The 12,825-nt window shown below is 38.2% G+C and overlaps 1 protein-coding gene across 4 annotated transcripts in view; it reads left to right on the top strand.

Annotated features, from left to right (window-relative positions):
• Positions 1-12,825, top strand: part of TMEM260 (transmembrane protein 260) — a 331,945-nt gene that overhangs the window by 307,969 nt on the left and 11,151 nt on the right. For 3 of the 4 annotated variants that reach the window (XM_023231281.3, XM_023231278.3, XM_023231269.2), the window contains 3 exons: positions 7,289-7,465; positions 9,759-9,812; positions 11,267-11,357. In XM_023231281.3, the coding sequence (XP_023087049.2) occupies positions 7,289-7,465; positions 9,759-9,812; positions 11,267-11,357 (322 nt within the window). Of the gene's footprint in view, positions 1-7,288; positions 7,466-9,758; positions 9,813-9,976; positions 10,152-11,266; positions 11,358-12,825 lie in introns of all 4 variants that reach the window. The other variant, XR_002735503.2, reaches the window with a different exon arrangement.

Here is a 12,825-nt window from a genome sequence, read left to right as displayed (position 1 = left end):
AAAAACACGTACAGTTTATGCTAGCTGAGATAAGATATGAGAATTGTGAATTCTGTACTTGAGAACATAAAATTATTTGTAGTTAGGTCAAGAATAAATAATTCCCCCAATGGTATAGTGTTGAACATTTCTTCTGCCATGAAGCGCTTAAGATTGTTCAGAGCTTGAAGAAGAAACACTTATTTCATGATTTCTTTTTTCTTATAAAGAAGACTTCAGAATGTCTTTGTAAATCCCAAAGTTAAATTATCCCTTGCTAAGAACATAATAATGTGGTATTTTGGGTGTTTAGGGCCTGAAGTTTATGTGGCTCATGGAGTAAACGAAAGTAATGGGTATAAATGTGCTGTGAGATTAAACATTTAATTATTCTATTCTAGATAAAATATTAGGAACCATTAACAGTGCCCAAATTGGCATTTTTGTGAATTTTCAAGAATTCAGTCCCACAAGCATTTACTGAATGTCTACTGCGTTACAACTTGTGTTAGGCTCTGGCAGTAGAAAGATGAATGAGATTCAGTTACAAATCCAAGTAGAACACAATCTAGTTGTGTACATACATAGATGTGAATACGACTAGCCATAATTTGGTGGGATAAGTTCTGTACTATCAACACCTTGTCAGACATAGTAAATGTCAGACATAGTAAATGCTCAATAGGTGTTTACTGAACAGATAGATGATTTAACTGACAACATATGCCAAGTATTCTGACAGCATGGATAAGGAAGCCATTAATTCTGTTTGGGGACATTCATTCAGCATTTTTTAAATAGAAACTGCATGTCCAAAATGTTCCAAGAACAATATGATGGAAATGTCATATATGTTCTTTGAGGAAACTCTAAACAACACAGAAAAGTGTAAAGATGATCAGTATCATCTGTCTCGCAAGGACAGATGCTGTTAGTATTTTGATAAATATTGTTGGATTCCACTCATCTTTAACATGAATTACTTATTTTTAAAATGCACATACTCATACATACTGTATTATGTATAGCTGAGATATCATTATCTGTCCAATTTTTTTTAACCTACCATTATATCATAAGCATTTTCCCATGTATATTATTGTCATTTTTGGCTAATATTCTCATAAGATGCATAATAATGTAACAAATATTCGATTTTTTGGGATATTCTGTTTCTAGACTTTTGCTATTATAATACATAATGATGATGAACATTCTGCCCCATAAAGTTTATTGTTAATATTTTTGACTAACAAAGATCGCTGCATAAATATTACTTATTAATATCAGTTCTTTAAATAATTTTTAATTGTAAAAGTTGCATGTGTTTGTTACAGAATGAGAAATTTTTTTTAAACTAGAAGAAAACATTGTCCTATTCACTCAGAAACAACACACATATAAAAAATGCGTATTTTTACAAAGGTGAAAGCATAAGTGTCCTTTTTTTATACTTACTATCATAAAACAATTTCCTTATGTTTTTACAAACTATTTGTAAATACATGTACTGTAATTTAAAAATAATAAGTGAATAAAATTATTAGGAGATATTTAACATGGTATCTAATTTTAACTATAATAAATTTATACCTACAACAACTGCTTTGTATATGTAGGTTTTTTTGTGGAGGGGCAGAATTTTAAATTATTAGCATCGATTATCAGAAGTAAAATTACTAAGTCAAAGGACATACATTATGTAAAGGCACGTGATAGAGATTTTTTTTCCCCTCAAAGGGATGGACCATCATCATATGAAAGTTATCTAAATGCGTACCTCTGAAAGGAATCTAGCTAATGTTTAGTGAGCACCTATTATTTTATTTTTAACATGCAGTCATACTTACTTTTCTTTTTAGGGGGTGTGGTATACAGTTCTATGAATTTTAACACATGTATACATTTGTGTAACCACCACAGCAGTCAGGACACAGAGCAGTCCATGATTCCATGAACTTTCTTGTGCTGCTCCCGTATAGTCATACTGTCCCCTCGGGCCTAACCCTGGCAACCACTGATCTGTTCTTCATTATTATAGCTTTACCTTTTCCTGAATGTCATATAAATAGAATCAAAGTATGTATGTAACCTGTTGATACTGGTATATTTCACTTAGTGTAATGCCTTTGAGAACCATCCTAGTTGCTGTGTGTATCGATAGTTCATTCTTTTTGTTTCGAAGTAATATTTCATTGTATGGATGTACTGTGGTTTGTTTATCCATTTACTCATTGAAGGACAGTTGGGTTGTTTCCAGTTTCGGGCATTTATACATAGAGCTGCTATAAATGTTCATCTATAGGTTTGTGTGAGTATGTTTTTCTGCATGGGGTTGGGATTGAGTTGTTTATTTTCTTACTGTTGAGTTTTGAAAGTTCTGTATATATTCTAGGTACACAACCTCTGTCAAATACGCAGTTTGTAAATATTGTCTCACAGTTAGTTGCTTGTCTTTTTACAAGTGTCTTTTGCAGAGCAAAACTTTTTTATTTCTTTGAAATTCAAATCCAATTTTTTTCTTCTATGAATTATATTTTTGGTATCATATCTAAGAACTCTTTGCCTAATGCCAGGTCACAAAGATTTTCTCATGTTTTCTTCTATGAGTTCTGTAGTTTTGTTTTTGTGTTTGGATATCAAATTGTCCTCATACTCTTTGCTTCAAAGATTATCCTGTCTTCAATGCATTATATTTGCACTTTTCTCTGTCTATACCAAAGAAAAATATCTTCTGGGGTTTTTTATTGGTTTTAACTTAATTCATGTTTTTGTGGTTTATCTTTTTCATCCTTTTGTTTCTAACCAACCTATATCATATTTAAAATGGGTGTTTTATAGATAGTATATATTTGAGTCTTGTTTTACTGTCTCAGATATCTGTATCTTTAATTGCTGTGTTTAGACCATTTGCATTTAATATAAATATTAATATGCTTACATGTATGTGTACTATTTTATTGTATTTTTTTAGATTAATTGACTTTTTGTATTTCTTTTTTTTTTTCTTTTGAGACAGAGTCTCACTCTGTCACCCAGGCAGGAGTGCAGTGGCACAATCTTGGCTCACTGCAACCTCCGCCTCCCAGGTTCTAGCGATTCTCCTGCCTCAGCCTCTTAAGTAGCTGGGATTACAGGCATGTGCCACCATGCCCAGCTAATTTTTGTATTTTTAGTAGAGATGGGGGTTTCAGCATTTTGGCCAGGCTGGTCTCAAACTCCTGACCTCAAGCAATCCACCTGCCTTGGCCTCCCAAAGTGCTAGGATTACAGGCGTGAGCCACTGCCCCTGGCTGACTTTTTGTATTTCTTTTTAAAATGTTTATTGAGATTTTTTACTATATCGCTTGGTAAAGTTTTTGTTGTTTAGTTTTTTTTGAAGTTGGTTGCTGTTGAGATTACAGCATCCACACTTTACTTTTCATGGTCTACATAGGAGTAATAATTTACCACTTCAAGCAGAATGTGGAAACCTTACTGCCATATAAGTCTTTTACTTTTTGTGTTGTATGTTATGTCAGATAGGGTCGTTTTTATTTCAGTAGTCATACAGATATTAAAGAACTTAAGAGAAAAAAATAGTCTACAATATTTATTCAGATACTTACCAGATCTGTTGTTCTTTCTTCAATCCTGATATTCCACATTTTCCTCTTGTATGATTTCCCTTTGTTCTGAGGTTATTCCTTAAGCATTTCTTTTAAACCAAGACTATTAACAGTGAATTCTCTTAGTTTTCCTTTATCTGAAAATGTCTTTATTTCACCTTTTTTTTGAAGGATATTTGTGGAAGTAGAATTCTGGGTTGATAATACTATTTTCTTCAGCATTTTAAAAATAATACTTTAGGCTGGGCACAATGGCTCATGCCTGTAATTCTAGCACTTTGGGAGGCTGAGGCAGGAGGATTGCTTGAGCCCAGGAGTTCAAGACCAACCTTTACTACATAGGGAAACCCTGTTGCTACAAAAAAAAAAAAAAAAAAAAAAAAAAATTAGCTGGACGTGGTGGTGCACACCTGTGATCCCAACTACTTGGGCAGCTGAGGTGGGAAGATTGTTTGAATCCAGGAGTTTGAGGCTGCAGTGAGCTAAGATTGTGCCACTGCACTCCAGCCTAGGCAACAGAGCAAAACCCTATCTCAGAAGAAAAAAAAAAAAGTAAGTTACATTTTTTTGGCCTGTGTAGTAGCTTCTAAGTAGAAATCCATGGTAATTCAAATAATTGTTCCCCTAGGTGAAATGTATTGTTTTTCTCTGGCCATTTTCAAGACTTTTTATTTGTCTTTAGTTTTCAGTAGTTTGATTATAATATATTTTAGCATGATTTCTTTGAGTTAACTTGTTTGGAGTTCACCAAATTTCTTCAACCTGTAAGATTGTATCTTTCAAAACATTTGGGAACTTTCCATATATTATGTCTTTAAAAAATTTTTCCTGTTTCACAGTCTTTCTTTTCTCCTTCTGAGACTCCGATGAAATGAATTTAGACCTTTTGGTATTGTCCCACAGATACCTGAACTCTGTACTTTTTTTCAATGTTTTTCTTTTTTTGTTTAAATTGTATCTTTCTCTCTCTCTCTCTCTTCAAATTCCCTGAAATACTGTCTCGCCAAACTTATATTAAGCCATTTGGTTCCTTTTTATGTATTTTACTTTTTTATTGAGCTTCTCCATCTTTCCTTTTATTTCTAGAGTATTTGCCCTTCTTTGCATGGTTATAATAGTTTTAAAGTCTTTGACTGACAATTCTAGCATTTGTGTCATCTTAGAATTGACATCTATTGATTGTCTTTTCCCTTATCAGTTGAGGTTTTTCTGGTTCTTCATATGCTGAGTAATTTTGGATTGTATCCTGGACATTTTGAGTATTTGGGTCTTATTTAAATCCCAAGGAGAATGATGACTTTTTGGTTTGTTTGTTTAGCAAGCCCTTGGCCAGGTTAATCTCAGCTTTCAAAGTCTGGCCTGCCTTCTGTGAACTGTGGTTCCAATACCAGTTCTGTTTCCAAAGCATTTGCAGTGCTATTTGGATCAATCCCATGTGTCTGCTACTGTTACCGGTGGCGAGTGTCTGAGTTACTGGCAGCAAACCCATACAGGTCTGCAGCAACTTCAATTCTTGCCTCCTCAGAAGAAATAATTCAACTGAGGAGCATAAAACAGAAGGAGAGATCAGGGCAAGTTTTAGAGCAGGAGTAAAAGTTTATTAAAAGCTCTAAAGCAGAAGTGAAAGGAAGGAAACTACACTTGGAAGAAGGCCAAGCAGGCAACTTGAAAGACAAGTTGCTCCATTTGACCTTTGACTCAGGGTTTTCTATGTTGGCATACTTCTAAGGTCTTGCATCCCTTCTCCCCTGATTCTTCCCTGGGGTTGGGCTGCCTGGATGTGCAGTAGCCTGCTAGCACTTGGGAGGTGAGAATGTGCACTGTGGGCCAGGCACAGTGACTCACGCCCATAATCCCAGCACTTTGGGAAGCTGAGGCCAGTGGATCACCTGAGGTCAGGAGTTCAAGACCAGCTTGGCCAACATGGAAAAACCCTGGCTTTACTAAAAATACAAAAATTAGCCAGGCATGGTGGTGCATGCCTGTAATCCCAGCTACTCCGGAGGCTGAGGCAGGATGATTGCTTGAGCCTGGTAGGTGGAAGTTGCAGTGAGCCAAGATCGTGCCACTGGACTCCATCCTGGGCTACAAAACAAGACTCTGTCTCAAAAAAAAAAAAAAAAAAAAGAGAGAGACTGTCAGTGTGTTTACTGGAGTTGTATGCATGCTCACTTGCGTTCTTCCCTCACTGGTAGAATGGCCTTAGAAGATCATATACCCGGTAAACTCTGCTGTTTTGCCTTTTAGTGCACATGCTTGAGCAACCCACTTGTTCATCTCCTGAGATCTTTTCAGGAAGCTGCTGATCACCAGTTTCAGGTGTTTCTATCTATTGAGAAACTGCCTTTTCCTGGTGCTGGCTGTGACCAGTTACTATTTTAGAGAAGCAGTGTGACAAGTGTCTGACCATCACCTGATGGTTTTCTGAAGTTCCTGGTGGGGTTGGGGTGGGACGGAGGGGAGTCCTCTCCTGCCCTGCTCATCCTGACTAGCTACCTATGGTAACACTACCGGGTACCCAGTCTGGAACCTGGGTGGTGGTCTGCCCTGTGGTTAATTTTACAAACTCTGTTTAGGGTCAGACCTTTATGCTCAGCTCAGAGATAAGCAAGGAGCTTATATACAACTTTATGGGATTACGCTCTTCATCTCTCTCCTTTCTGGGGTCACCGCATTACTTTCTAACTTGCTGGGGCCTTCCTTTTTGGTTCTCTGGCCAGAAAGCTGGGGCTTTAATTTCCTTTTTCTGCTATGCCCTTCCTGTGACTGTGTCTGCATCTGGAGCCAGGCTGAAGGACAGAGAGAGACAAAAAGCAATGGAGATTTGCCCCACACTCTTGGAGCCACAATGCCTCTGCTTAGAGAGAAGTTTTGGGTGCCTGGCAACCCACCGCTACTATCACTATGCTGCTGCCTCCACTCATGCCACAGTGTTGCCTGGCACCTGGGAAAGGAGAGAAGGAAAAAGACCTGGGGGATTTCCTCCACTGTCTCCAAACCTTAGTCCCCTTCTCTACTTCTTGGGCTACAAAAAAATGTGGGGACTTTTCTTAGAGCTTTTTTTGTCCTTATTTGAAACATACTTCTGAGTTTTTAGCTTCCTTTTTTCCCCCATGGTGGGAAAAAAAATGGTAAACTTATCACTAATGTGATGGAACGTCTAACTCTGGTCATTTTTCTCAATCTTCTTTCTACCATTTACTTTTCAGAGTCCTCAGATAGCTGCTCTACATATTCTGTGTCCAAGAATTAAAGTTGTGTACAGTGGGAGAGACAAGGTAGACTGTAGTTATTCCTTCTTCTCCAGAACTAGAACTTTATTATTTTTTTAAATAAATAGAGATGGGGATCTCACTGTGTTGCCCAGGCTGGTCTCAAACCCCTGGCCTCAAGCGATCCTCCCACCTCAGCCCCAAAGTGTTGGGATTACAAGTGTGAACCACCACGTCCAGCCTCTATTATGTCTTGACACTTAATTATATCAGATATCTCATTAATCTTAAACAGCTCTGAAAGATAGTTGTTGTACCTGTTTCACAAATGAGAAGACTAGACCCAGATAGTTCAGTAATTTTTCCAAAATCATATAGGTAATAAATATTGGGAAAAAAATCTAAAAATGATCTTTTCATGAATTATATTTACTTAACATTTAGAACTTTAAATTTTAAGTACATCATGTATTTTTCTGTTTCCAACAGAAAAGAAACATTTGTTTGCATAGGAATTCATGAAGGCGACCCAACCTGGAAAAAGAACTATTCACTTTGGCCATGGGGGTCTTGTGACAAATTAGCTCCTTTGGAGATTGTATTCAACCCTGAGGAATGGATTAAACTTACAAAAAATATCTATAACTGGACTGAAGAATATGGAAGGTATGAACGGCAGTTGCATTTTGATGCATATAAACATAGCAGTTTTGAGTACCCAAAAAAAGCTACTACATTTTGAGATGCCTTTTAATTTTTTTTGTTTTACTTTTTATTAATTGTTAATATTGCTACTTGCTACCCACAAAATACCTTAAAACAACAGAAAGAGAACATGTCTTTCTCGTTCTCCTATTTACAAAACAACGGGGAGAGCGGAGGGAACGGGGTGCTGGTTGTGTGGATACCATGATGGGGGATAGATGATGGCACCTTCTACTTCCAAGTCTTTGAATGCTGCATCGTCCACCATCCTATAGCTCATTACCCTAAAAGCAGAAGAGGTTCATTAACTGCAGTTGAACTTTAAAAGGCATTCTGTTGCTTATGATAGTTTCCATTTGCACAAACTTGTCACTTTTTTTTTCTTTAAGAATGGCAGATAACTTCTCTGTGAGGGAAGACTCAGCTTTGTTTTCAGAGTTTCTTGGCATCAACCTGGTTATGTTTTAGAGGCATTACTAGCCTTCCTTTAAGCATTTCTACATAGAGTTTACTCTTTCCTATACAGAAAATGAGTCACTATCTAGGCTGCTCTACCTATGGAGTAGCGATTCTTTTACTAGCTTTCACATATACACAGAGTCACTATCTAAAGAAATGTGCCTCCAATACCTACTTTTGAAATTATGAATTATTTAAAGATTATATAACCTATTGCTTATAATTTAAGAGCAACAGACAAGATTATATTTTAAAATACCGTAAAGGTTTTTTGAAAAGTCAGTATGCACAAATACAGACCACATTGTTGTATAACAGCCAGAGATGGATGATCAAAGCACTCTACGGCCATCATAAGAAAAAGAACAGCTGAACAACTAGTACCCGTACATAACATTGCTCACTATCCCCATTCTATCAAATATATACATAGTAAGAAAATTTTTAATTAAGAGAAAGAAAAATCAAATGGCTTGGCCATTGTTCTTTGAGCAGCATCAAAGCTCCAGCAGTGATTTTCCAAGCCAGGAGTCCCTTCTCTTCAGGCTGATCCCCTTGTCTCACCGCTCTTTGGCTCTTACCTCTGTCTATAGAGTGACCTACACTTCACCTCTGCCCTATTGCCATCTAACATATAGTTCTTATGAACGGCTGGCTCCCTGAATACTTCCAATGTCTTCCCATTGATCTTCTGTTTGCTCTCTTGAGGCATGGGAGCTCATTATGCAGATTAAGAAGATAGAACTAGAAATACCATTTGACCCAGCCATCCCATTACTGGGTATATACCCAAAGGATTCTAAATCATGCTGCTATAAAGACATGCACACGTATGTTTATTGCAGCACTATTCATAATAGCAGAGACTTGGAACCAACCCAAATGTCCATCAGTGATAGACTGGATTAAGAAAATGTGGCACATATGCAACATGGAATACTATGCAGCCATAAAAAAGGATAAGTTCATGTCCTTTGTAGGGACATGGAGGAAGCTGGAAACCATCATTCTTAGCAAGCTCTCACAAGGACAGAAAACCAAACACCACGTTTTCGCCCATAGATGGGAATTGAACAGTGAGAACACTTGGACACAGGAAGGGGAACATCACACACTGGGGCCTGTGATGGGGTGAGGGGAGGGGGGAGGGATACCATTAGGAGATACACTTAATGTAAATGACAAGTTAATGGGTGCAGCACACAACATGGCACATGTATACATATGTAGCATACCTGTATGTTGTGCACATGTACCCTAGAACTTAAAGTATAATTTAAAAAAATTTTAAAAGTTATTTACCAAAACTCAGACTCCCTTATAATTCAACTTTTTTAGGAGAACAAGTTTATTAATTTGATCACTATCAGTATTTCAAGATTCATCTTATTTTATTGGCCTTGTCAGATGATAAAACAGTCATGATGTATCCTTTGCAACGATGTGGATGATGGCTGGGCATAGTGGCTCACGCCTGTAATCCTAGTACTTTGGGAGGCCAAAGCAGGTGATCACCTGAGGTAAGGAGTTCGAAACCAGCCTAGCCAACATGGTGAAACTCCATTTCTACTAAAAATACAAAAATTAGCTGGATGTGGTGGCGGGTGCCTGTAATCCCAGCTACTTGGGAGGCCAGGGCAGGAGAATCACTCGAACCCAGGAGGTGGAGGTTGCAGTGAGCCGAGATCGTGCCATTGCATTTCCAGCCTGGGCAACAAGAGCAAAATTCTTTCTCAAAAAAAAAAAAAAAAAGTGTGGATGACAGAAAAATATTACTGTTTTCTTGTAACTACAGGTTTGATCCATCTTCTTGGGAATCTGTGGCCAATGAAGAAATGTGGCAAGCAAGGTGACTAATCTACATTTTTGTGTGTGCAGTTTATTTTTAATATGACAGGGAAGTAGCCTATGGCAGTTTTAATTTCAAGAGTAGGGGTGAGTAGTGATAATGAAAATAACATTTATGAGCAATTGTTTTTGAGGCACCGTACTAATCATACGTGAATATTTCAGTTCATCCACACAGTAACCTCTGAGGTTATTATGATCCCCATTTTATAAAAGAACAAACTGGATGTGGAAAGGCTACTTGTCCAAGGGCACACTGCTGCTATTGATGAAGTCCAAAGTTCACATCTGTCTGCCTCTGGAACACTCATCTCTCCTATGCTTGCTTGCCTTAATTAAAGTGAGTGTAATTGATTGAGTAGAAATTAATCATTACAACCTTGCCTCCATTTGTAATGTGTCTGTTAATTAGTTAAGCACTTATTTAATACTGGAGGCCAGAAACCGTGCTAGGCATTGAAGCTACACATAAGAATACGACACAGTTCCTACCCTCATGAAGTGCATAGTCTAATGAGCAGACAGACATGTTAAAGGAGATTGGAATATTAGTCTGATGGAGCCTATACTTTCCTGTAGTTCAGAGAAGAGAGATGTCATCCTGTCCTGTATGGAACATTTCATAGGGATGCAACTTCTTTTGGTTCCTGTCATTTTTTTTTTTTTTAAATCATAATAACACTAACAAACTTTGGCCTAAGTATTAATGTAAAAGTCCTGAGTAATGCAGACGGAGTATCTTGTACATAGGGAGTGCTTCCTTCAGCAAAAATGTATTGATGTCCAGTCTGAGCCAGGGACTGTACGCTGAGAACAGTTATGATACAAAGAGCTTACATAAGTTTGAAGGGGTTTTTAAATAGTGGTCAAGAAATACAGCTGCAAAATAATGATTGTAAATATAGATCAAGGATATACCGTATGTTTGCACAATTCACTGTGATTGAATGTGGGAAAGCTGGGAAGAAATCACATAAAAGAAGAAGGCAGGTCATTATTTACACAGGTATTGATTTAATTGGTATTCTGAATACAACCTGGATGAGTCCATGAGGTCTAAGGGTCTAGTCACCTTGGAAGAACTGGGCACACATGGTATGAGCTTCGTGATGGGTACCTTAAGGGATGTGTTGGCAAACTCAGCAAGTTTCCCTTTTCCTGGCTTCTCTTGCATAACAACAATGTACATTTGGAGGATGAACAATGTATAATAGTGATGATGAGTGTAGGCTTTTTTTCTAAAAGATTTGGTCATTAGTGTTAATGCAGCATCTTGGTGGGTGGGTGGAGGGATTGTTGTTGGTTCAGAGCAAATGTCCATGAATATGAGAGAATTGAAAATAATACAATAAAGAATTTTGTACATCCCTTATCAGTGGAGAAGCCTGGAAGATTTAGCCCTGAATGTGCAATTGACTGTATGATTTTAATGAAGGTTCCTATCCTCACCCCCAGGATGAAAACACCATTCTTCATCTTTAACATGGCAGAAACTGCTCACATGCCTTCGAAAGTGAAAGCTCAACTCTACGCTCATGCATATGACGTATGTTATACTTTTATATATAGATATAGATATATTTGGTGGGAAGGTGATGGTGATTGTTTGGGATGGATAGAGGGTATATCACATTAGAATTTTTATTCTTTTGTTTCCCTCTTAATTTGGGTGTTCTAAAGCAGCAATATGAACAAATCCTCAATTGTATCACAATATCCAAAGTAAATGGCTGTGGTAGGCAGAATTACACCTCCCACCCAAAAAAAGATGTCTATGTCCTAATCTCCACAACCTATGAATATGTTACCTATGTAACAAAGCAGGGGTGGGGGGGATTAAGTTAGGGGTCTTGAGACAGGGGTTATTCCAGATTATCCAGGTGGGCCCAACATAATCATAAAAGTCCTCATGAAAGGGAAGCAGGCAGGTCAGAGTCAGAAAAGTAGACCTGATGCAGACGCAGAGGGCAGAGAGAGAGACTTGAAGATTCTACATGCTGACTTTGCAGATGGAGGAAGGGGCCAGGAGTAAAAGAGTGCAGGCCACCTCTGGAGGAAGCAGGAAAGGGTAAGGAAACAGAGTCTCCTCTAGAGCCAAGGAGTGCATTCATGCTGGTTTTATGACTTCTCACCTCCAGAAGTGCGAGGTGATAATTACATGTTGTTTTAAGCCACTATGTTTGTGGTAATTTGTTACAGTGGCAATAGGAAACTAATATAACAGCTTAATATAAAACAAGTTCTAGCTGGTTACTCTCTGCAGAAGTCATGACCCTGGCTACACTGGAAATGATAGGGCCGTGGCTTGTTGAGATTTCATGAGAAGAGAGAGGGTCATGGAGGGTGGCTCTGTCTTCTCACTGTGGCCCCAGGAAGCCAAATGAACCTTTGGAAGACACAGCCACACTGAAGATCTTGCACACGTTGGTCCTCTCTGATGGGAAGTGGGAGCAGATACAGGAGGCTTGCTGTGGCACTATTGTAACCAAGTCTCTGCTTTGCTGTGACTTATGGCACTGGGCACTTCGGATACTTGCAGAGTCTGCTCTATAGGAAACTAATATCCTGACAAGGGCCAATGAAAACAGAGGGTAGGACCTGTATATATGAGCAGCTGAGATATTTCTGCCGTCTCTAGACTGCTGTGGTTCTTTTTTTTTTTTTTTTTTTTAGGTTCTTTTTGATTTTTTTTTAATTATACTTTAAGTTCTAGGGTACATGTGCATAACGTGCAGGTTTGTTACATATGTATACATGTGCCATGTTGGTGTGCTGCCCCCATCAACTCGTCAGCACCCATCAATTCATCATTTATATCAGGTATAACTCCCCAATGCAAACCCTCCCCCCTCCCCATGATAGGCCCCAGTGTGTGATGTTCCCCTTCCCGAGTCCAAGTGAGCTCATTGTTCAGTTCCCACCTATGAGTGAGAACATGCGGTGTTTGGTTTTCTCTTCTTGTGATAGTTTGCTAAGAATGATGGTTTCCAGCTGCATCCATGTCCCTACAAAGG

The sequence above is a fragment of the Piliocolobus tephrosceles genome, chromosome 6, assembly GCF_002776525.5.
Source record: "Piliocolobus tephrosceles isolate RC106 chromosome 6, ASM277652v3, whole genome shotgun sequence".
NCBI classification, from domain to species: Eukaryota; Metazoa; Chordata; class Mammalia; order Primates; family Cercopithecidae; genus Piliocolobus; species Piliocolobus tephrosceles.
This window is presented reverse-complemented; position numbering and strand designations above follow the sequence as displayed.